The 23,067-nt window shown below is 40.4% G+C and overlaps 1 protein-coding gene across 1 annotated transcript in view; it reads right to left on the minus strand.

Annotated features, from left to right (window-relative positions):
- Window positions 1-8,841: 8,841 nt before the first annotated feature.
- The window catches only part of LOC128734819 (ecdysone-induced protein 74EF-like), a 118,325-nt gene continuing 104,099 nt past the window's right edge, over window positions 8,842-23,067 (minus strand). Inside the window, 2 exon segments of the mRNA XM_053829183.1 lie at window positions 8,842-11,860; window positions 11,863-12,501. Of these exon segments, the coding sequence (XP_053685158.1) occupies window positions 11,733-11,860; window positions 11,863-12,501 (767 nt within the window). The 3' untranslated portion in view covers window positions 8,842-11,732.

Raw genomic sequence — 23,067 nt, forward strand, 5'->3', positions numbered from 1 at the left:
TTAATTCTTTTTTCAATTTTTTCAGTTCAAAACCTGCTGACGTGATTTAGTTCCAATAGAAAAAAACGAAGAAGATAAACCAAAACCAAAGTTGAATTTTGTCTACCCTAAAATTTTGATACCAATATTTAATCGTACATATCACATTCATTTACCTTGATTTAATCGTTTTAGCGTCGCCAGTTTGCTCATATTTTATTCTCACACAGCCAATCGGTTCATTTATTAGCTTCTATAAGTTAGCCGTATTCAAAGTCCGGCTTCGCTCTTATGATTTTTTTTTTTGCCTAATGGTTTAGAGTTTTTTGTTTATTTCAGTCTTATTCCAATCGTTTTGCTTTTCGAAATCCAATACGGTTTAACCTAATCCATTCGAAACAATAGATTCTAACAGTTACATATGCCAATCTTTCCCTGTTTCGCAGAAAACACAAAATACCGAATCAACATTTGATTTGATTTGCGTGAAAAGTTAACTCCAGCACCCGGGGGAGGTATTTGCGGAATCTTTGCTAGGGACGTTTAATACATAGATTATATGATATTTTTGTTGCACGTGTATAGAGTCCAGAAAAGGATGCTTTTCATAGTGTTCTAATTAACACACACGATGCTTAACAATTGTTTAATCTATCTAATATGAGACTTACAGATGTGTAAGCTACCTTTACTTAGCTGTAACTCGAAAGTGATGCTCTCTCGGATGAGATGTGAAAAGCTACCTTAGTTAGATTACACTCTATATTTACTGTCCGTTTTGTTTTTGTTTACTAAATTGTTAAAATTACAGTTTGAGATTCTAATGGGTCAATTTTCTACAAGATTTAGCGTTTCGAGTCCTTGATCAAGTCTTCCAAATTTCTTTCATGTATTTTGCTACGTTATGTTGAATTCAATCTATACACCAGCGGCGTGATAGGGGTCCGAGATTTTCTTTTTTTTTCTATAAATTTTAATCGTAGTCAAGTCTAAATTCGAGAAGTTGCTGCTAGGCAAGCGTAAATACTTAAATGGTTGAACCACGAGTGAGTTTAAAAGAAAATAATACCGTTTATCTATTTTGAATAGATAAGTTTAAGTTTTTGTGACCAGAATTCCTAATATTAATTTCAATTTAGTTTTATCGGTTGCATACTTTTGTTCCTAGTAAGCTTTATAAACTTATGTTTACGTACGCCAAAATATAATTTTGTAACGAGCTAGGAACTAAACTGTATACGTTAACACAGGCTTTAAAATTATTCTTGACAGTAATTTTGTTTCAGTAGTTTGTACGATTATGTTTATCATGCTTGTAACTCTGCATCATAACATATGTATATTCACTTTCAGAGCTTTTCCAGAGCAGGGTTCCGAACGTACGTACTGACATTTTACCTTTAAGTCATCAATTAACAATATATACTAAACGATTTAGTTCACGTAAGTCTAATCCAAGCTTGTGTTACACAAGGGAGCACTATAGGACCATCATTCCTGTAATTTATATTTAAACATGAAAATGAAGGACTCCTTCAGATTATTAGTAGACGGTGCAGCGCTGTTTTATCCATATGTTAGGCAGTAGAGTTGGACGTGTCATTCATACGTCGAAGACAAAATATATGCAAACAAGAGGCTGCAAGAAGACAAATATCTGCCTCCCACTGAAAACTCGGATTGACGGCGACCTAATCGAAGCGGCAGACGAGTTCGTGTATTTGAGCTCGCGGCTGAACTGTGCCGTGCATGACAATTTTGAAGTAGCCTAAATAACGAAAATAACAGCTAATCAGTCATCGTCGACAACTCAAATATCCACCGGCTGCGATGAGTTGGAGACGTTGTAAGGAAGGTTGACCACAATCCAGAAAAAATGCTGCTCGACAACGACCCGATGGAAGTTAGGTGAACAGGTGCGCTGCGGGCAAGATAGGTTGACCGAGTGGAACCCGATTTGCGGACCCTACGCAAACTTTAACCCTCTCTGTCCCAGGGGTGTTTCGGTGGTTTACAGTTTTTGATCAAAAAGCTGAAAAATTAGCAATTCGTCAAACACAGCTATACAGCTTGTAAAAGAATGTTTTTACAACGTTATAAAACCAAAATATCCTTATTTACATGCCCTAAGAATTTTATCGGCCGGTTTTAGTACCGGAAGTCACGGAATTTTTCCTCACAGTAAAGTAGCAAACAACCCGCCCCCGTTGCATAGCCAGGTAAAATAAAGCGGATAGCCGTTAAATATTCGCCGTGATTGTAAAACATTTTGCCGAATACCATTTCGCGAAAAACCTTACGTGGAGTGTACAATTTCACGGAAGCCCACCCCCTCTTAAAGGGAGAGGGTTTATAATTTACCATAGAAAAAATTCTTGCCTCCGAAAACCCCCACATGTCAAATTTGGTTCCATTTGCTTGATTAGTTCTCGAGTTATGAGAAAATTTGCATTTCATTTGTATGGGAGCCCTCGCCCCCTCTTGAAGGGTGAGAGTTCACAATTCGGGATCAGTCAGCAAACATTTTCGGCTTGTTTATGAATATACCATTCCATGCTTGCAACTTGCCGGATGGAATATTATAAAAAATAATGTAGGTTCAAAATATTAATATGTGAAGTACTCGCCACCTGTGCTTTATTATCATTGCTCAAATTTGAAAACGACTCCATTGGCCAGCTGTGTACTCTAAGCATGACGTTCTTCAGCCCGATTGGACACCTATTGAAAAGTGATCTGCAAATATTAAGCTAAGTAGCGTTAAGTGCAACCGTATACAATTTGCTTTAGTAGGTGCGAATGCTCTTACTGTACACAAGGCGGCACATTTTCTGAAATCGCGTACGAGTATGGCAAGGGACAAGAACATCAGCAGTTGGTGTACGTGGGAATGTCAAGAGTTACATCGATTGAAGGATTGTACTTGACGAATTAAGTTTTACCATGCCAAGGGAACTGCATCACCGAGAATCCAGGAATTACGGCGCCTGGAAAACCACAAATTGGTTACTTTAGGTACTGAACTTCTAGAATTTATATCTAACGTAAGCCATTTTGCTGTACTGCTGAGCCTGAATGTACAGAGTCTAAACGTACGCACATTCAGCAGATATTTCAACCGATGCGGTTCTCAGACAGGCAGATATCCTTGCGCTCAGCGAAACATGGATGGACAGTAATGAAGTTATTTCCATATCGACATTAGTGCCAAGAGCTTTTCCTTACCAACCGGTAAGGAGAAAACACCAAGTACCTGATTTTAACGGTTAGTAAGTTTCTGATTAGCCAAATTAATTTTATTAATAATTGTTACTCTGTAGTGGTAATTCACCATTATCTTAACCAGAAACAATGTGATTTCTTCCCTTGAACCTTTTAAACAATCCAGTTGAAATATTCGGACAAGCGACATCAACTCGATAATGTTGCCACTGGAAATCAGATGTAAGAAAAAGAATGTCATTTATGATTATACCATACATTACTTTAATTCACAGTGTCAAACAGAAAACTTAAATTATCAGCATTATCATGAAGTCTGATTTCGACCCCATGCTGCTCTAAATAACGGTTTAGCATGTGCCAGATTGCTTATAATTTGCACGATGCGACGTTCTGCAATATGTAATGTAATGTAATGCTTTTGTAATGCTAACACTATGCTTTTTATCTACAGCACAAAGTAGCCAATCCAATCGTTTCAGTCAATTTTAAACTTTCAAAATGGTTCTTTTCAGAACCATCATAACTGTCAATGAAGAGTATTATAATTTCCATTAGCAATCAATTTTCTCAAAAGTGTTTTAGTAAGGTGTGTCTAGATTGGCAACTAGTGGCATGGAATTGTTCCTAACAGTTGCTGATGTTTCCAAGTAACTATGGCGACGTACCACAAATGTGCAGGTGGCGACAGAAGCAACATTGAGCAAAAACTAGCAACATATTGCATTCCCAACGTAGCCAAAATTGCCCATTCTAAACGCACCTTTACATTAACTTTGCGTAGTCCTACGTTGAGTATGCGGTCGTGTCTTATACACAACCCCTCTGATTTTTTTACAATAAAACACGTTCAAACTTTGATGACGTCCTTACCAACCAATCAGGATGCGAGGATTTCTAAATGGAGAATGCTTCATTATTTTCATTTTCAAGAGTACACTTAAGGATTAATAGCGTTCTTCATTTGGACCAACGCGTACAAGACGTTCCGATCGATTGGTGCGAAAATATTGGAAATCGTTCGGAAAACCACTGAGCTATTAGCGTTCAAAACTTGACCACTTTCGAGACAGATTTTTTTGGAATGACACCCTATCTAGCCAAACCTTGCCCTAAGACGTGGTCCTACGTTGAAAAATGTTTAAAATAAGCAAAATGGGACACTTTTCGATGACAAACAGAAAAGGGGTGGGTACCAGGCAATTCTCCGAAAATTTTTACATAAGATCATCTATGTTTCATCAGCAGGCCGTATCTTAATTGCGTCCGTTATTTTGCTCGTTTTTGCCCATAGTGCACTGCTTGGAGAGATTCCTATCGTACATTTGACGAAAGTTGGTAAGCTACGGTGGGCCGGACACGTCGTAAGGATGCAGGACGACAGTGCTGCATGAAAACAGTTCTCTTCAACAACCCTACCGGCCCCAGAAACAGAGGGACTCAACGTGGTCAAGATGATTCGACTAGGTCGAAAGTGATTTGCGACTTCTGACACGACTGGGAAATTGGCAACCAGTGGCCCAAGTTGAATGGAGACGACTGCTTGTAACAGCACGAGTCACCCCGGCTCTATGCTGCTGATGATGAGCTATGCAGAGCCACATGGCTCATCAACGAACAACATTCTCTTCATTGATTGAAAAAGTTTGCACAAAAAATAAAATATTTGTCATTACCTTATTGGACACATTTTGATTGTTTGTTTTTAGAAAATCGGAAAATTGTTCTACGAAGTAGCTTAAAATGTACACTATGGCAAGCTAAAATATTTAAGGACACACGCAAAATAATCCACACGTTCTTTCCACGTGAAAAATCACGTAAATTTCTCTACAGGGAGTTACGTGACTTTCAGTTGAACATTGTTGGAAAATACAATAACATCTATCTGATTTCCACGTAAATGCACGCATACTAATGCAAACTACGTTAAATTCACGTAAATAATACGGGAAAAGTTAGATGGAAAATAATCACATAACTTTTCACGTAATTTCGACGTGAAAATTATTTTGAGTGCAATTAGAAGACGCGCAACATATAGAGTAAGGAGGGGTAAAAGTGCGATTCAATGATTTATCGGTGCCGATTCGGAGTAAATTGACTACCTTGGCATGGTTGGGTGACTGCTTTGACAGCTTGAATCTTACGTAAACTTTGGTTGTTTACGAACGGTTTACGGTTGCTGAGTTATGTACAAATGTTATTTTAGGGCGGTTTTGAAGTAATTTTCCATTGTACGGCAAATACGATATCAACAGGAGGATACTACTTGTTGAAAATTTGTGGCAGAATTTTACATCACTCACATATCTGTTTTGAAAATACGGTGAAAAGAATTTACAAAATATATTTCGCTTTTCCGTAATTTAATTTAACGCCGTTAAGCGTCTAGCGGGGCAAAAGTGCGATTCATGGACCTAAAAATGCATAGTTAGTGTTTATTCCACTGTGTTATCTATACCTATGGTTATTTCAAAATACTTTCAGCACAGAAACTCTACAGTGGTATCACTTCGAAGGTTTAATTACGAAAAAGGCCTATTAGTTTACATGAAATGAATCTGGAGGAGAATTTTCAAAAACATGGCGATAGGTCCCACTTGCCCCGGTAAATGGGGCAAGTGGGACCTATATTCAAATTTGATTAAAAAATTCTTGAAAGGTTCGGTTGGAGAAAATGAGGTTGAAGAGAGTTATGAGCTCCGTTCCCACTTACCCCGTATTCTCACTTGCCCCGGGGTGCCTTATAGTTAATTATATACAGCTTTAGGCACTACAGTATCCCCCGCTAATCCGACACCCAATAATCCGACGACTCAATAGCACAGAGAACAGATTAACAGGCTCGAAGGAAGTAATCGATTTTTTGTGTGTAAAATCTGTCGGTAGCGCCCTCCAGAAATAGTTTGCCAAACGCATCAAAAAATATCCATGTACCTTTATCAATATTTCTTTGTGCTGGAGTTACATAGCAGCGACGGCAGCGCCATCAAGATTTAGTTTGCCACTTACTGCTCGAGGGGTGCTCTATTGAAGGATTTCTCGTAGATTACATAAAAACCTTTTACACACTTTTTGTCAATTACCTGGTAGTCTGTTCTCTGTGTGTATATTACAGATACTAGAAATGGAAGATCTGCAGAAAACTGCGTGCTCTACAGATGTTGGCCGAAAGAAAACAATGGTTTTCCGCCGATGAAACAAAAAACAAACGTTTGGAAAAGTTTCGATCTAACGGAGGCTGCAATACACCAACACCAGTGCAAAATAGGAAAGGTGCAAATTGAGAATATTCCTTACCGAAACATACCGCAGATTGAAGATATGGTTTTGTTAGCTACTGTTGTGCTAATTTCATGGAATCGAGCTTCATACTTCTGCCCCGCTAGTGGGGTAAAAGTGCAAATCGGCACTGGATCAGAAGAAAGCAGAATTTATTTTGCAAAACCCGCAGATGATTTATAGTAGAATGTGAAGACATTGAGTTACTGCATTACTATAAAATATATTATGTTGCTGTCCTTCTTTTTATCTCACGAAAATTGATGACAACTTCAACCATCGCACCTATGCCCCGCCCTGCTCTATTAATTAATTTTTGATATATCGTTGTACAAGCAGGAAAAAACAAGGAATAACAGATTGTTAGTAAAATAAACCTGGGTTGTCCTTTTTAGCTTTAATTTGCGTTCAACAAAATGAAGGCTCAAACACATTATCAATTTCAATAAAAAAAAATGCATGGATGTTTGTGGTTTAACTGTCATGCAACAAAATTTGCGAAAATTATGCTAGTGGGACAGTAAAATTTGTTAGATTTCTTGATACTGTGTATGTCAACTGAATGAAATTTAATTTATTTTGCTACATTTTTCATTCATATCCAAAGGGAATCAGAAAACGCAAAGTTTTACACCACCTTCATCATTCTATCTTGCAAGACTTTCATGTAAAAATGCCGAATAAATTTCAATATTCGTGTAAAAAAAACATAAACTCCGTAATTTGACGTAAGGGGGTCGCCCACTTTCTCAAGCCGGTTTACTTTTAATACAGGATGTGTGTCTAACCGTCGTCTGTGTCTGGAAAGCACGGCGACAACGCCTGTAATTTATGGGAAAATTTGGTTTGCATTTTGCAAATCAGGGATGAAACAACATTGGTAATATCTAGGACCCAAACCCAAAATTGACCCAATTTCTGATTGACTGAAAGTAACGAGCAACCGTTGACTGGAAAATATAACGCGGTATCGCTTTCAGTGTTGCTGAAACTCTTTAGTGGGAATACGTCAATAAGTTATTATTTCCAAATTTTAATTTCTTTTGTATTCTGTAGTTCTATGCTTGGTTTTATATTAGTTTTGTTTGTACACGAATTTTAATATTCAAAATAAAATGCAAAACATGATTTTGGTCGCATTAACTGTGGCGTATTCGGGAGCTGATTTTCGGCAAACGAAGTTATTCTTAAAACAATATGTGCAGGCAACAGTGGTGCAGAGTGTACAAAGAATATTCAATCGGGATGGCGGTCATAATGAAAAGAATAGTAAGAAGCCAGATGGCACGTCCTGTCCTAGGGTAATACTGGTATCAACAGTCTTAAAATTGATACCGTGGAGTTTCCCCATATAACGAAATACAAAGATCAGATGGGCCATCCCGGAGTAAATCCTGTAGGGTTAGAGGTACCGATTTGTAACTGATTCGGAGAAGATAGATTCGGATCGATTGGAATCGCGTGGAATGCCCTAGAATTGAGCAACTGCTGGATTTCCGGTAAAATGTTACAGTATAGGTGACGGTTCTTGTTTGCAACTAACAATAAAATAACATTTCCATCGTTATACACCATCGTTATCATATTAATTGTTTGCTTGGGTTGTTTTCTGATATTTGTTCGTCTATTAAAATTATCTATTTGAGCGACAAGCGTTTTGGAGCGAAACTTAACTTATCTAATAGAAAAATCATCACTTTTCATTATTCGAGCGACTAACCGTCTCTTTTAAAACAGAGTCGTTGGGCACACAAAGGTTAAGACAAATGCCGAGCACTCTTTCGCCAGTAAGTATGCACACCGGTTCTACAGCTAAAGCCTGTTCACACATAGTTGTTCACTCAAGCGCCTACAGTTAGACGGTTTGCAACGGTACCGGTTTGTTGTAAAACTAAAGCCTAAAAGTATGCAACCGACGTAGTACATCATCGCCGTTACGATGCATTACGTTGTTTTCTGATTTTGCTATCACATGTTTTTTTTGTTTTATTTTTCCTAATGCACCAGTGCGCGGTTCCAATTAAGGTGCACATGCACCTGCACAAAAAAAAAGTAAGTACACAAAAGATATAACAGCAGAAAGGAAGTGAATAATTATTCAGGATCGTGGAAGGCTGTGAAAAAGTTCTCGTGGATAAACCATAAAAGCGAAACCGAAACCAAGGCAACAGAGGCGAAAGTGAAAAAAAGTGGTACAAGAAAAAAAGAGGTAAAACTAAGTTGGGACAACTGATGGTTTCAAATTAAATTATATAATTTTTATTTTCTTTTTTTTCTAGTAGTTTATAATTTTATGTATAAAATTTGCAACATTTAAAGTATAATTAATATACACATAACAAATGAATTCTAGAAGATTGTGTTTGTTTGTTTGTTTGCTTGCTTGCTTGCTTACTTTTTTTTTCTTTTGCCTTCGTCTGTTTTGCTGCTTGCAACACTTGCGTACGCGTGCACGCACGCGACGCACGCACGCACGCACGCGTTCTAGGTGATCTCACTGAAATATCTCGTGTTTTGTTTTTTTCTCTCTCTGTTTTCTCCTGTACTCTCTTTTGCTTGCTTGTTATATGTGTTGTTTATAGATGTTTCTTCGTTTTGTTTGTTTTTCTTTGCTTTTAGTATAAATCTTTACGTCTATGTAAAAACTATAGATTTTTTCTCCTCTCTTTTAGTGGGGGGGATATTCATTCTATACTTTTCTGTTTTAGTTTTACTTTGCTTGATAACTTCTCGGTTTGATTTTTGATCTTCTCGAAATCGGATTTCTTCTGACAAACTTCTCTGAGTTTCGATTGTGTGTGTTGTTTGTGTTTATCTCTTCTATTGTTTTGGTTCATTGCACATATGTTTGTCCGTTGACAAATAAAAAAAATAAAGAATCAATCTATTACGTTAAAGCATCCGCGAAGCGGCCTGGCTGGCCGGCGGCTCGATGCCCCGGGGATGGATAGTGTAGTTTATTATAGAACAAAGCAGCATTAAAAATCCAAAGAGGGAACAGGCAGCCATGTTTTCTGCGAAGAATATTGCGAAAGCTAACACGTTTTTCCTTTGATTTTGGGCAAATGGATACAATCTGGTCGGCCGGCCGTCGGCCGGTACTAGATTCGGTCTGACCACGTACTAGCACTTTACTTCACTACTTTGCTAAACTATCTCAAGCACCAAGGGTGCGCGGCTACTCTCTCACTCTCGATCAGAGGGCAGTTGGCAGTGTCGAATAAAATGTAGATTAGCTAGTTCTGTTCCATCGAATCTAGAACTGTGCCGGTCGGCCGCAGGCCGCCAGAATCTTTTCCATTTCCGTGTTGATTTTTTTTCTCTTCAATCAAATCACATTAGTAGGTAGATCACGTAATAAATTTAAAAATGAAACGATGAAGAACTCAAATTTAAGGCTTATTTACACGTGAGGAAACCAAAGTAATTTCGTCAGAACAAAACAAAAAAAATATCTTTCGTCTGTGTCAGTACAAATAAATTAATGAGATCAAGATTCTAAAGAAACTTCATTTATTCTCGTTTTAAATTCTTGTCGGCTAGCGTCTTGCATGCAAATTATGCTTATGTTTGTTTGTGTGTTGTGGGTGTTTCTGTATTTTTTTGTGTGTGTGTGTGAGAGGATGTTCCTTCCGCACTTCCGCATCATTCACAAAGTAGTAGTTCTGCTTCTTTCCTAGCTCTTTTTGATTTTCAGTTTCTCACTTTGATTGACAAATTCTTAAAAACTTAAGGACGACTTAATAAAGAAAACAAATTGTTTTAACGACGACTGACGGGGGTGGCGGCAGTGAACTGTTTTGTGGTCAGTAAAAATAGAAACAGTAACATTTCTAAAATGAATCAGAAACTTGATCTGGTTACCGAAAGAATAAACAAAAGGAGAAAAGATACTTTGAAATTACAAAAACAAAAAATAAAAATAAAAGAACGATAAAACTTTAAACGCAAAATACTTTAAACTTAAAGGAAACCTACTTTTACACTTGATTACAGACACTTACCGAGCTAGCTAGCAGCTATCACTAACGAAAAACTATTTAAAGGGGGGTTTATCTTAAACCTAAAACCTACGCTGAGGGGGAGGCGGGGACGGGAGGGGGAAGTCCTTACTTCTAACGCAGAAAATTTACACAAAAAATTTACATCGTCAGCGGAGTGAAAAAACCGCGCTTCCGAAAAAGGTACGGACATACACGCTAATTTTAAAAAAAAAACACGAAGCACAAGAAAAAAGAAGAAACAAAAAAGAAAAAAAGGAAGAAGTGTATTCAATCTAAACCTACAGCGAGCGCGCACACGCGGTTAAGCGGTTTAATTACAAGAAAAAAATTATCCTGCACTGCTGGCTGTACTCTACTAGAGCCGCACCGCACTCTCGGTGCGTTCTAGCGTTCTAGTACTGCAAGAGCGAGGTTTCATTGGGGGGTTTTTTGTGTTTTGTTTTTTTCTTCTTTCGATTTGTACTTTTCTTGTTATCCTTTGACCATTATCCTGTCTTCTGATTCATAGTGTTTCGTTTTCTTTCCTTTCAGTGTTTTTTCGTCTATTGCCCTTATTATATTGTAAAGTAGTTAATTCGATTGGTTTTTGTATGCTGTGTGTGTTTGTGTGTGATGAAACAAACGTAAAAAAGTTAAAAAAAAAGAAACTCATCGGCTAAAAAGAATCAAATTACAGCGAAAAACCTAAAGTGAGCCGGTTTTCTCTGTGTGTTTTTTGTTTTTATTGTCTTTTATCATTGTATGCTCGCGCGTGGAGCTTTACGCGGGGGCGGGGGTTTTTACGACGGCGGTCTAGTACTTCGCTGTTTCAACCGAACATTGCATTCGTTTGCCGTTGAGGGGGGGATCGGTTTTTTTTTTGTTTCTCGGGACAAAGAGGGGAGGTTAACTTAAATAAATTATGATTTTTACAGTGAAATAATTTTACAACTTACTGCCTAGTATGATACATATTATGGAAAAGCTTAAAATTAGGAGAAGGGAAACTTTGTTTTTAAAAATAAATATCATTTTAAACGAACAGAAGATCATTTAGCACGTTGTCGTCTCTGTACACTCTTCTAACACAAAACAAAAAGGAAGGAGTAGATTTCTCATTTTTTACAAGGTAGACCGCGATGGGAAGACTGTCCCCCGGGCCGCCTGCTGCTGGTGTGCCGGGGGACAGCCGGAAACCGGACTAGTGAGTGTGTATGTGTGGTGTGTGTGTGTTCAAGTTTGCTTTCATGTATGCTTGATGGTTTACTTGGTTGGTTGGTGGCCGCGCTGCGAGGCTAGGGACGTCCGGCGGGACGTCGAACGTATCCCTATGTGCCGGAGCAGTCGATTTCGATGATGTCCTTCGGTACGTCGACAAACTGATACACCAACCGTTGGCCGTCCACCTTGGCCAGGATGCCCCGCTGGTAGTAGTACCGCAGCGCGCGGCCCATCGTTTCGTAGTTCATGTCCGGTTTGTTTTTGTGCATTCCCCACAGCTTGGAGACGGCCTTCGAGTCGACCAGTTTGAACACACCCTTCTCCCGGTTGGTCCACTTGATGAACCGTGGACAGTATTCGCGGTCTTGCAGTAGTTTGAGCAGGAACTCCCACAGATAGGTAGTGGATCCTTCGCGAGACTTACGTTTGACGCCCATCTCCAGTTTGGGCTTCTTCGGTTTTTTGAGCTTCCGCGGCGGGAAGCCAAGCTCGAGCATGTAGGACAGATCATCCGGACAGCTGGACGACACGTTCTGCGGATGATGGTGCAGCCCATTGACCAGCCCGCCGGCCATGACCCCCGGGTGACCGCCGGCGTTGTTCCCCACCTGCGCGCCCGGATGCTGCCCGCCCAGATGCGGATGGTGAGGATGCAGATGATGCTGACCCATAACGTTCAGCCCGTTGCCACCGTTCGCCAGTGGATTGCCGGACTGATTCCGGGGTTGCGAGGGCGTCTGGAAGTGCGATGACGTGTAGCCGGCCGCCGCCGCCGCGTTCATCGTGTGCAGGTAGTGATAGTTGTCGGTAACTGTGGATGAGGCAACAGATTAAAGTGGTTACTAAAGTGGGTAAGTTCGTTCACTGGATGGAAATTCATTTAAAAAAAAAGTCAGCGAGAATGTAGGTAGGTATATGCATAATCGTTATCAGTCAGAGTGGTGCATTCGGGAAACCGGGAGAAATGCATGCGGAATAATCCTTGACGATGACATTGAACTTGCAAGTCAACCCACCACCACCGCCGACCGATGGGAACCGTCAACAATGTAATCTACATAATGCTCGAGCGCAATCCATTCTTTTCCTCCTTCTCCCGTGGGTTATTCTATTATTATACGCTTTCTGCCGGGTGCTGGACTGTGTTATCAGTCAGCCTAGGCAGAGTGGAGGGGCGAGGGTGTACCGTAGCGTCGTCGGTCGATGGGAGCCTGCTAGAGGTATTGTGTAACTTCGCAGCACGACCCGTTGTTGCTGTTGTTGATAACGGGAAGCTCGGCTGATATCGTTTACGAGCAGGAAAGGGGGACTTAACTTGCATACTTACTTGCAGTGCATCGTATTTATCGTGTGCTGTTTTTCCCCCGCTCAACCCAGGTGGGTGCGAAGAAGCATGTGGGAAACGCGATCGAAGCAATCGATGAACCCGTGCCCCGGGCGGCTGTCAGTCAGATTGCCATCAGCCAAGCAAGTTCGTTGTGATGACGTTGTGACGAACTTGATTGTGAAGGGAAAAAAATTGTGGAAGAACAAAATTGTAGAACGTGGATTCTTTTAATGAGGCACTCTGTGCCCGCGTAGTGTGAGATAACAGCGCCAGCGGCGCTTTTTTGCTTCGATTATAATTCACACATTTTATTACAAAACAAACTGAGGTAAGAATCGAACGAACGATTGCGAAACAATTGAATCATTTATCAACACACAACGGACACGCTTAGGCTTGTTTCGAACGAATTTTTTTGTTTGTTTGTTTAAGGCTGATAGGCGACTATTTTCGGAAACAGTGACGAACGAAAACAAACGATTAACAAACGCGCTACGCGCGAAAGGTTATAAGGAAATCTCGCTGGCTTTCGGCTCTATAGTTGATTACACCGCCGCCGCTGCCATAATTGCAAGTACGCATTCGGAGGTTGGGTTTTCCGAGCTTTTATCATCATTGCAGTCGATTTGCAGCTGATTTGAGGCAGATATCTACATGAACGTGCCAGTATTTGGTGGTAAAGATTAGCCCGTCACTGATTTGGGTACAGGTGAGAACCGACTATGAAATGTGAAAACGAGACTTCCTTTTTTACGGTAAGTGAAGTACGGTTTGTCCCACAAAACGCAAAAGATAAGCATTGGAATTCATCTGTTGACAATAAACTGTCACTTTCCGGCAACAATTGCCTTTGTTCTGATTCGGCTAACGAATTTCATAAAGATAAATTGAATGACAAAACAAAATACTAATGTGACGCACATGCGGAAGCCGAACATACTTGCTTCGTTCGTATTGGGCATTTTTCAAAACTCTAGTTCAAAATGAGTCGAAGGATCCTGCTTGTCCGTTCTCTTCAAGAACCCCGCCGGTACCAGGAATAGAAAGGTCCAACGTGCAAGATGGCTCAACCAGATCGAAGCCGCCTGCGAGTGTCAAGACGCTCAAGAAATTCAAGAAGAAAATTGAATGAGGTACTGCCTTCTTCCGAGGAGTTAGGTGCTTCAAACCTCGAAGACGGTTGGGGCAGAATACGCTCGGTCATCGAAGAGGCCGCTACCCCGGCATTAGGTATTGAGCTTCGGAGTACATGATTTGTTTGATGGGGAATGCCAACAAGCGGTGGAGGGGAAAAACTGCTTGGAAAAATTATCTAAGTATTGCCACTAGAGAGAACCTGGCTAAATACCGACGAGCTAGGAACCAGTTGACCACGATTCTGTGGAGGAAAAAGCGCCAACAGATTTCCTGAGGAGAAAAAAGCGGAGGACAGAGATCGTGAAGAATTAGAACAACTATTCCCAGCTAATGACACGCACAAGTTTTATGAGAAGGTGAACCAAACTCGAAAGGGCAACACACCGAAACCTGTCATGTGTAGAGCCGAGGGAGGGAATCTAATCACAAACGAGCGCGAGGTGGTCGACAGATGGAAGCAGTTCTTCGATGAACACCTCAATGGCGAAGTCGCAGAAGAAGGCGGAACGGAATTTAACCTAGGAGCGCCCATGGAAGATAGTAATGTCCTAGCACCTGATCTCCAAGAAGTCAAACGAGAAATCGGGCTGCTGAAGACGAATAAAGCCGTTAGGAAGGACCGCCTACCGACAGAGCTTTATAAAACATGGCGGAGAAACGATAGCAAAGGCTCTAAACTGAATTATTTCGAGGATTTGGGAGGAGGCTAAGCTACCGGAGGAATGGATGGAAGGAGTGGTTTGTCTCATCTACAAAAAGGGTGATCGGCTAGACTGCTGCAACTATCGTGGTATTACGCTGGTAAACGCCGCCTACAAGGTACTCTCCCACATCCTGTTACGCCGGCTGTCACCGATAGCACAAGGTTTCGTAGGGAATTATCAGGCGGGTTTCATGGGGGCTCGCGCAACTACGAACCAAATTTTTACTATCCGACAGATCTTGCAGAAATGTCGAGAGTACAACGTGCCCACGCATCACATCTTTATTCATTTCGAAGCAGCATACGATACAGTCGATTGAGACAACCTATGGTAGATAATACACGAACACGGTTTTCCGGATAAACTGACGCGACTGATCAGAGCTACATTGGATCGAGTGATGTGTTTCGTGCGCATCTCTGGGACACTCTCGAGTCCCTTCGAGACGCGGCGAGGGTTGAGACAGGGTTGAACGTTCGGTTGCCCAAATCTCGGCAAAATGTTGCTGACTTCGGTGCTTTTTTTTAAGTGTGTGCAATTATACGGACTGCAACAATTTTCTCCATGACCTTGAGAATATACAACGCTGCAGAATTGCGCTATCTAGCTAGTGGCGGGGCAGGTGGTGAGTTCCGCTCATATCTCATAGCAAAAGCTGTTGGTCCCGTGCGTACTGATCGACGATCGAGAACCAGAGTTGATGTCGGATGTGTTGCATCCGAACCATTTGACTGTCTTTTAACGTGTACGATATTCTCTTTACTATGCGGAGCAAATAGCCTCTAATCTCTAGGGCAGTAGTGCCTGGATGTAGACATAGTGAGAACCAAATAAGATCTTCCCCATGAAAGCCACTGGCTGCTCTGACTTCTGGCCGTGACTACTCAAAATAAAATGTTTCCAAGCGGCCTCAACTGTGATTTTCTGGAACTTACAATAATATTTATATCAAAAGCATTCGGCTGCACAACATTCAAGAGGCATCCCGATGGTCTGCGGGTCGCAGACTACTTCTAAGGGCCACATGGAGCCCAGAGGACGCAATTTGACTATCACTGCTCTGAGGTGTGGAAAGATTATTTCTGCTTGAAGCTCGAAGAATAATGACGCGTCCACTGATGACCACGTCGGAGGCTGACCGAGAGCAGCTGACTGCTGCTTTGATCCGACTAAAATCTTCGATTTATTCTCGGCGACGATTGTATGAGTTGATCTATTGTAGTACACAGTCCAAGCCCAACTAGCGGGATTCCCATCGACTAGAGAAAAGCAGTAGACAGTTGTTGTTTCCGCCTATTTTGCACGGAACAACAACTATGTGCCACCGCCCGAGGTTGCTGAACTTGCGCGGTATTGTAGGACTGTCCACAAGCTATATGTAACCACACGATATTGGGCAGTTCGGATACCAATCAACACGGATGAGTATCTATTTGAATTGTTCACTTCCAACGATGTCAATGTAATAAACGCAGGGAATGACCCCATTTTAAAAACATTATCAGAGAAGGGGTCTTAGACCTCACTCTGTGTAACGCTTCTCTAGCCGAAAAAGTCAAAAATAGGCATTTCTCTGATGAACCGAGTTTATCAGACTACAAAAGCATCTTTTTCGAAATCAAGGCTAATCTTTTAAAGAAAGAACAGCTCAGGAAACCGAGGAAAACAAATTAGAGTTCCCCTCTATTTCTAGCGCCGGTGGTGTTCTTGAAGAGAACAGATTTTATTGCACGAAACGTCTAGTGAAGGAAAATGTAGGCTCGAATCAATTCAGTGCAATATGAAAGAATAAAAAGAGCAAACCAAAATGCTCTATGCTAGCTACAAACTTTAAACGCATCATTCTTCAAGGAGGGGGAGGGTGTATGTTATGTGGACTTTTAGTTTTACATTATTTTTTAACCCTTTTTAAACAAATGCCTAATATCCCAGAACTATTGTATCAAAATTTCAGATCGATCGAAACAAAATTGAAGAAAATTTTGTGATGAACAAAAAAAAATGCAGGTCTCAAAAAGAGTATATTCTTTGTGATCTAGTAAAAAACGCGTAATAATCATGGTGGAGAAACGATCGTTCAAAGAACGAGGCACTCTGGCAAAGTTTACTCTTTACTGCAGTGGCGACTCGTGGGCGTTTAGCTTACCTGTTCAACCAGCGAAAAATACACATTAATACGCAGCTTTTTTTATTATCGCAATTCTATATTTTAATCATAAAACAAACATTAGGGGTTTTCACCGTAGCGCTTGCCATGTTGCGTAAACGGTATATTTCGTGTATGAACTGCCGCAATTCGCATTGCAGTTCCAGTTTCTATGGAGATGGAACTGTTATGCGAGTAGCGGCAGTATAAATACGCAATACTCCGTATTCGCAACATTGCAAGCGCTACGTGAATATCCCTATTTATTCAAATAGCAACGGAATACGACGGTTTACTTTACCAGCAAACTCGTCTCTGAATTTTAATTACGAACCGAAAACTTTTCGTTCAATTTACCTATTGAACCAAATTCAAGAATTACCACCTTACTGTGATACACGCACAAGCCCACATCACACGCACCACAAGCAACAAGCAATATGCGTAAGTTGTTCAATGCTAAAGATGAACGAGTTAATGAGAAAATTTTTCGAATAATGCATGCCAAATTGCCAACCGCGCTCTTTTCAAATCCCCTTCGTACCAACACATTGTTCCTGGTGCTAATCTATAAAGCAACGTTCAAACGTCGTGTTGAACATTGCTCATTAGCTTCCTAATTAAATAAAATAAGGAATCAAAGCGCAGGCCATAGGGATATGTGGTAGTAAGTTGTTCAATGCTGAAGATGAAGATGAAGATGTGTCACATTCTTTTTTAACCTCCTTCGTACCAACACATTGTTCCTGGTACTAATTCAGTATCAAGAATCAATACCAGGAATAATGCGTTGGTATGCTTGTGCATTGAGATCTCTAATAAAGCAACGTTCAAATGTCGTGTTGAACGGTTTGCTCATCAGCTTCGTAACTAAACTAAATTCGTATTGCATTGCATATGCGTCGGTGCAAACGAAATTTTGTAGGGCTGAATTTTGTTTGCCTGTCCTATGAACAGGTTGAACATGCGGACGAGTCGCCACTGCTTTACTGCTAAAATGATTGACTACTATAGACTAACTATTCGACATAATTATCGACGATTCAGTTGAGAATATGAAAAATGTCATATGGGTAACTTACGACAAAGATTACGGACGGCAAAGATGTGCAGTGCCATTCGTCAGGACGTGAACAGAAGCAGACGGAAGAAGGTGCAGCGAAATCTTACCCCATTATACCCTAACGTAAGAAATTTAATGCGTGATTTCAATGTCCCCCGGGTCATAATGGGTTAATCAGTTTGACCAGCTTTCCGGAGAAACCATCCTTGTCCGTGATTTTCTATAGCTTTTCGCAGTCGCTGCTTTCATATGGAGCTTTGTAATTGATAAACTTGTAGTTGATGGTGCTTGGGAATTCTGCAATCAAGGTCTTTTTCAAAGATCTACCAGTTTAGATATTAGATCCGTCGTGGATCGCCCTTCCACAAGGTTGGCTTGATAGCTTCCCACAAATCTGTTCGCAATTAGTGATCCAACGCACTATTTATTCATTGGCTTCAAAGCTGCACAAGAAAGCATCTACCGAAAAGAGCTTTGGAAAAATTATAGACGAGAACGTCTTTTTTGGGAAGCTGATTAGACTGAAAATTTACGATGGATGGCACACAGCGCTGTGTTCTGACTTCGACCATTCGAATCTCACAGAGGGCTTTGGCAAGCCGATGTTCTCTCATGCCTGGTGTTCTGAAACATTTTAGAAAAAAGAACACTGACTGGAAGAGAAGTATGCGGAGTTGCTGTAAATGCATCGTTCTCAGGAAAGTTCTACCAGAAACTGAAGGGATCTCACAAAGGTTGTACCACCAGTCGAAATGTGTCAGCATCAGAATAAGAATGACATTATCTTGACGGACGCCTGGTCCGGTAAGTGGCCGAAAGATGGAAGCCGCACTTCAAAGAACACCTAAATGGCGGCCAGGAAAAGAAACCAATTTTGACGGATCGACAACCGGGAAAATGCCAGACCCTACGATAGCCAAACAGCTAAAAATAATAAATCGGCTGTGAGGGATGGCATCGGAGTGGACGAGTTTATTAAAGTTGTACCGGAAAAGCAGGCCACATATCTGCACCGGCTATTTGTCAGAATTTGCCGAATAGGACAGCTACTGGAAGAGTGAAAGAGTGGGATTGTCTGCCCGATCTATAAGAAAGGCAACACCAGGCATGAGAGAACATCGGCTTGCCAAAGCCTCTGTGAGATTCGAGTGATTCAGTCTAATCAGCTTCCCAAAAAAGACGTTCTCGTCTATAATTTTTCCATAGCTCTTTTCGGTAGATGCTTTCTTGTGCAGCTTTGAAGCCAATGAATAAATAGTGCGCTGGATCACTAATTGCGAACAGATTTGTGGGAAGCTATCAAGCCAACCTCGTGGAAGGGCGATCGGACGACGGATCTAATATCTAAACTGGCAGATCTTTGAAAAAGATCTTGATTGCAGAGTTCCCAAGCACCATCAACTACAAGTTCATCAACTACAAAGCTGCATATGACAGCAGCGACTGCGAAGAGCTATGGAAAATCACGGACGAGGATGGTTTCTCCGGAAAGCTGGTCAAACTGATTAACCCATTATGACCCGGGGGACATTTAAATCACGCATTAAATTTCTTACGTTAGGGTATAATGGGGTAAGATTACATAAAATGGTACGTATTGGATGATAGTTAGGTCCAAATTAAGTTTCATATTCTGGTCTAAATAGAGTCTAAATTGTCGTCCGAATAGTGGTCCGCATGGTGGTCCGAATTTTGGTCGGATTTCTGATGTAGTTGACATTTTGGTCTCGATGTTGGTCAGAATTCTCGTACCTAAAAATAAAAAATAAGAAAACTTATCCAATTTAATTCTAATATGTGTATTTTATTCAATGACAGATACGTATTTCGCCTACGACTTGCAGGCTTTCTCAGTGTCTGTTTTCGAACAGACAGAGAGTTCGAAAACAGACACTGAGGAAGCCTGCAAGTCGTAGGCGAAATACGTATCTGTTATTGAATAAAATACACACAGTAGAATTAAATTGGATAAGTTTTCTTATTTTTTATTTTTAGGTTTCGTATTCTACTAAGACGCTCCAAAAACTTCAGTCAGAATTCTCGTCCAAATTTTGGTCAAAATTGAGCTTCACATTCTGGTCCAAGAAGATGAAGCAATCTGGTCCAAACAGATGTCCGATTGATGGCCCCAGTCCCGGTCGGTTTTCTGGCCTAGTCCACATTCTAGTGCGAGTTATAGTTCGAATTCTGCTCCGAATTTCGGTCAAAATTCTGGTCCCAAATTATGGTCCAAATTCTGGTTAAAATTAAGCTTCACATTCTGGTCCAAGTAGATGTGCAATTTCTTGTCCAAACCCCGGTCCAAAGTTGGATCGAAATTCAGCTCAAAATTATGCTTCAAATTTTAGTCCAAGAAGCATTCTGGTCCAAAAAGATGTTTAAACTTTTGCCCGATTGATGGTCCAAGTTCCGGTCTGAAATTCTGCTTCGAATTCTTGTCCAAATCCCGATACAAATTCTGGTCCAAATTTTTGTCCAAATCCCGGTCCATAGTCGGGTTCAAATTCAGGTCAAAACCGAGCTTCACACTCTGGCCCAAGAAGAAGAAGAATTTCGGTCCAAATAGACGTTTAAATTCTTGCCCGAGTGCTTGTTTAAATTTTGGTTAGAGTTGTGATTTGAATTCTGGTCCGAATTTTGGTCTAAATTCTGATTGATTCCAATTCTGGCTTCACAATCTGGTCCAAAAAGATGTCGAATTCTTGTCCAAATTTTGATCCAAATCCCGGTTCAAAGTTGGATCCAAATTCAGCTCAAAATTATGCTTCACATTCTAGTCCAAGAAGCATTCTGGTCCAAAAACATGTTTAAACTTTTGCCCGATTAATGGTCCAAGTTCCGGTCTGAAATTCTGCTTCGAATTCTTGTCCAAATCCCGATACAAATTCTGGTTCGAATTCCGGTCCATAGTCGGGTCCAAATTCAGGTCAAAACAGAGCTTCATACTCTGGCCCAAGAAGAAGAAGTATTTCGGTCTAAACAGACGTTTAAATTCTTGCCCGAGTCCTTGTTTAAATTTTGGTCTGAGTTATGGTTCGAATTCTGGTCCGAATTTTGGTCCAAATTTTGGGCTAAATTCTAATTCAAAGTCTGATTCCAATTCTGGCTTCACAATCTGGTCCAAAAAGATGGCCGAATTCTTGTTCAAATTTTGATCCAAATTCCGGTCCAAAGTTGGATTCAAATTCAGCTCAAAATTGAGCTTCATATTCTAGTCCAAGAAGAAGAAGAAGAAGAAGCATTCTGGTCCAAATAGATGTCCAAATTCTTGTCCGAATGATGGTCCAAATTTCGGTTGGATTTCTAGTCTGGTCCATATTTTGGTCCGAACAATGGTTCGAGTTCTAGTACGAATTTTGGACTAAATTCCGATACAAATTTTGGTCCGAATCCCGGTCCAAATTCAGTTCCAAAGTGAGCTTCACATTCTGGTCTAAGAAGAAGAGGAAGAAGTAGAAAAAATCTGGTTGAATTGGATGTCCAACTTCTTTTCTGATTGATTGTCCGAGCTCTGGTCGGATTTCTGCTTTGGTCTATATTCTGGTCCGAGTCATGATCCGAATTCTGATCTGTATCCAATGTTGGTCCAAATCCCAGTCCAAAGTCATTCTGGTCCAAAAAGAAAAAGAATTATTCTGGTCCAAAAAGATGTTTAAATTCTTGTCCGAATGTTGGTCCAAATTCCAGAACAAGTTCTGGTCCAATTTGAGCTTCAGATTTAGTCCAAATAGATGTCCAAATTCTCGCTGGAATGTTGGTCCGAATTTCGGTCGGATTTAGAGTTTAATGCGTATTTTGGTCCAGATGTTGGTCCGAATTCTGGTCCAAATTTTCGTCCAAATGTTAGTCCAAAGTCCGGTCAAAATGGAACTTTACACAAATAGATGTTCGAATTATTTTCCGAATGTGGCTCTGGTGGTCTGGCCCGTATTCTGATCCAGATATTGGTTAGAATGGTCCGAATTCCGGTAAAAATTTTGTCCGAATGTTGGCCCACATTGCGGCTCGGATATTGGTCAAAATTCTACTCCAAGTTCAGGGCTGAGTTCTGTCCCAAATTTCGATACAAAATTTGATACAAATTTAGGTACAAATGCTCGTTCAAATTCTGGTTTCTATAAGTGAAGATAAAAAAGCATGAGGATATGTCTAAAAATGTTGTGAAGTCCTTTATTTTTTTAAATTTGAGATGACAGCAAATAGCTCACTGAGAACATGATTTTTTATCGTGTTTGCAGTAAACTAAACAATCTAAAGAACCTATTTTTAAGCAAACAGTAGAACCATTTAAACTTTTTTCTAAAAGATAAAATGTTCATTGGTACCATCGATTTGTGCAGCGATTTCTATAATGAATCTTGCTCAATAAAAACATTACTTTCGATTCTCCCAGTTCGTGTGCTAACCATCCTACAATTATTGTCTGTACGTTCACTTTCGATCCTTTGAATTGAGTTATTATTTTCCGTTTTCATATCTAATAACCAATCTAGAGGGGCCCCAATAAGGGGTTATGAAAATTAAATTTTTCATTTCGTTACAGTTTTATTATAAGAAAACAAACATCTTCAAGTACCAATCGGAAAAGCTGAACAAAAAAAAAACACACACAAATCTGCTGTATGGTTTGCTAGTGAGCTGCAGCACAATTATCCATGATTTACTGTCACTTAAATGCAAACCAGCCAGTGGCCAGAGGGTTTTACATAATTTAACGGTCAATAAATTTCCTGCAGAAGTGCACACAGAACTGACTAGGTACCACTAGACTGGACTGGCAAGGCATCATATGTAAGTACCTGTGCAACAATTGATTCATACATAATAAAAACCAGTTTTGACGACGACGCAATAGAATGAAAATAAAATCAACCACTTGCGCCTCCAGTCAGTAGTCATTTGGATGGTCGTAAAAATATGCTCTATATCTCGTCGTGTTTTGCGATCATATTTTGTAATCAACTATTGCACAAACTACATAGGTACTGCCGAACGACTTC

This window comes from Sabethes cyaneus, chromosome 2 (genome assembly GCF_943734655.1).
Source record: "Sabethes cyaneus chromosome 2, idSabCyanKW18_F2, whole genome shotgun sequence".
NCBI lineage: Eukaryota > Metazoa > Arthropoda > Insecta > Diptera > Culicidae > Sabethes > Sabethes cyaneus.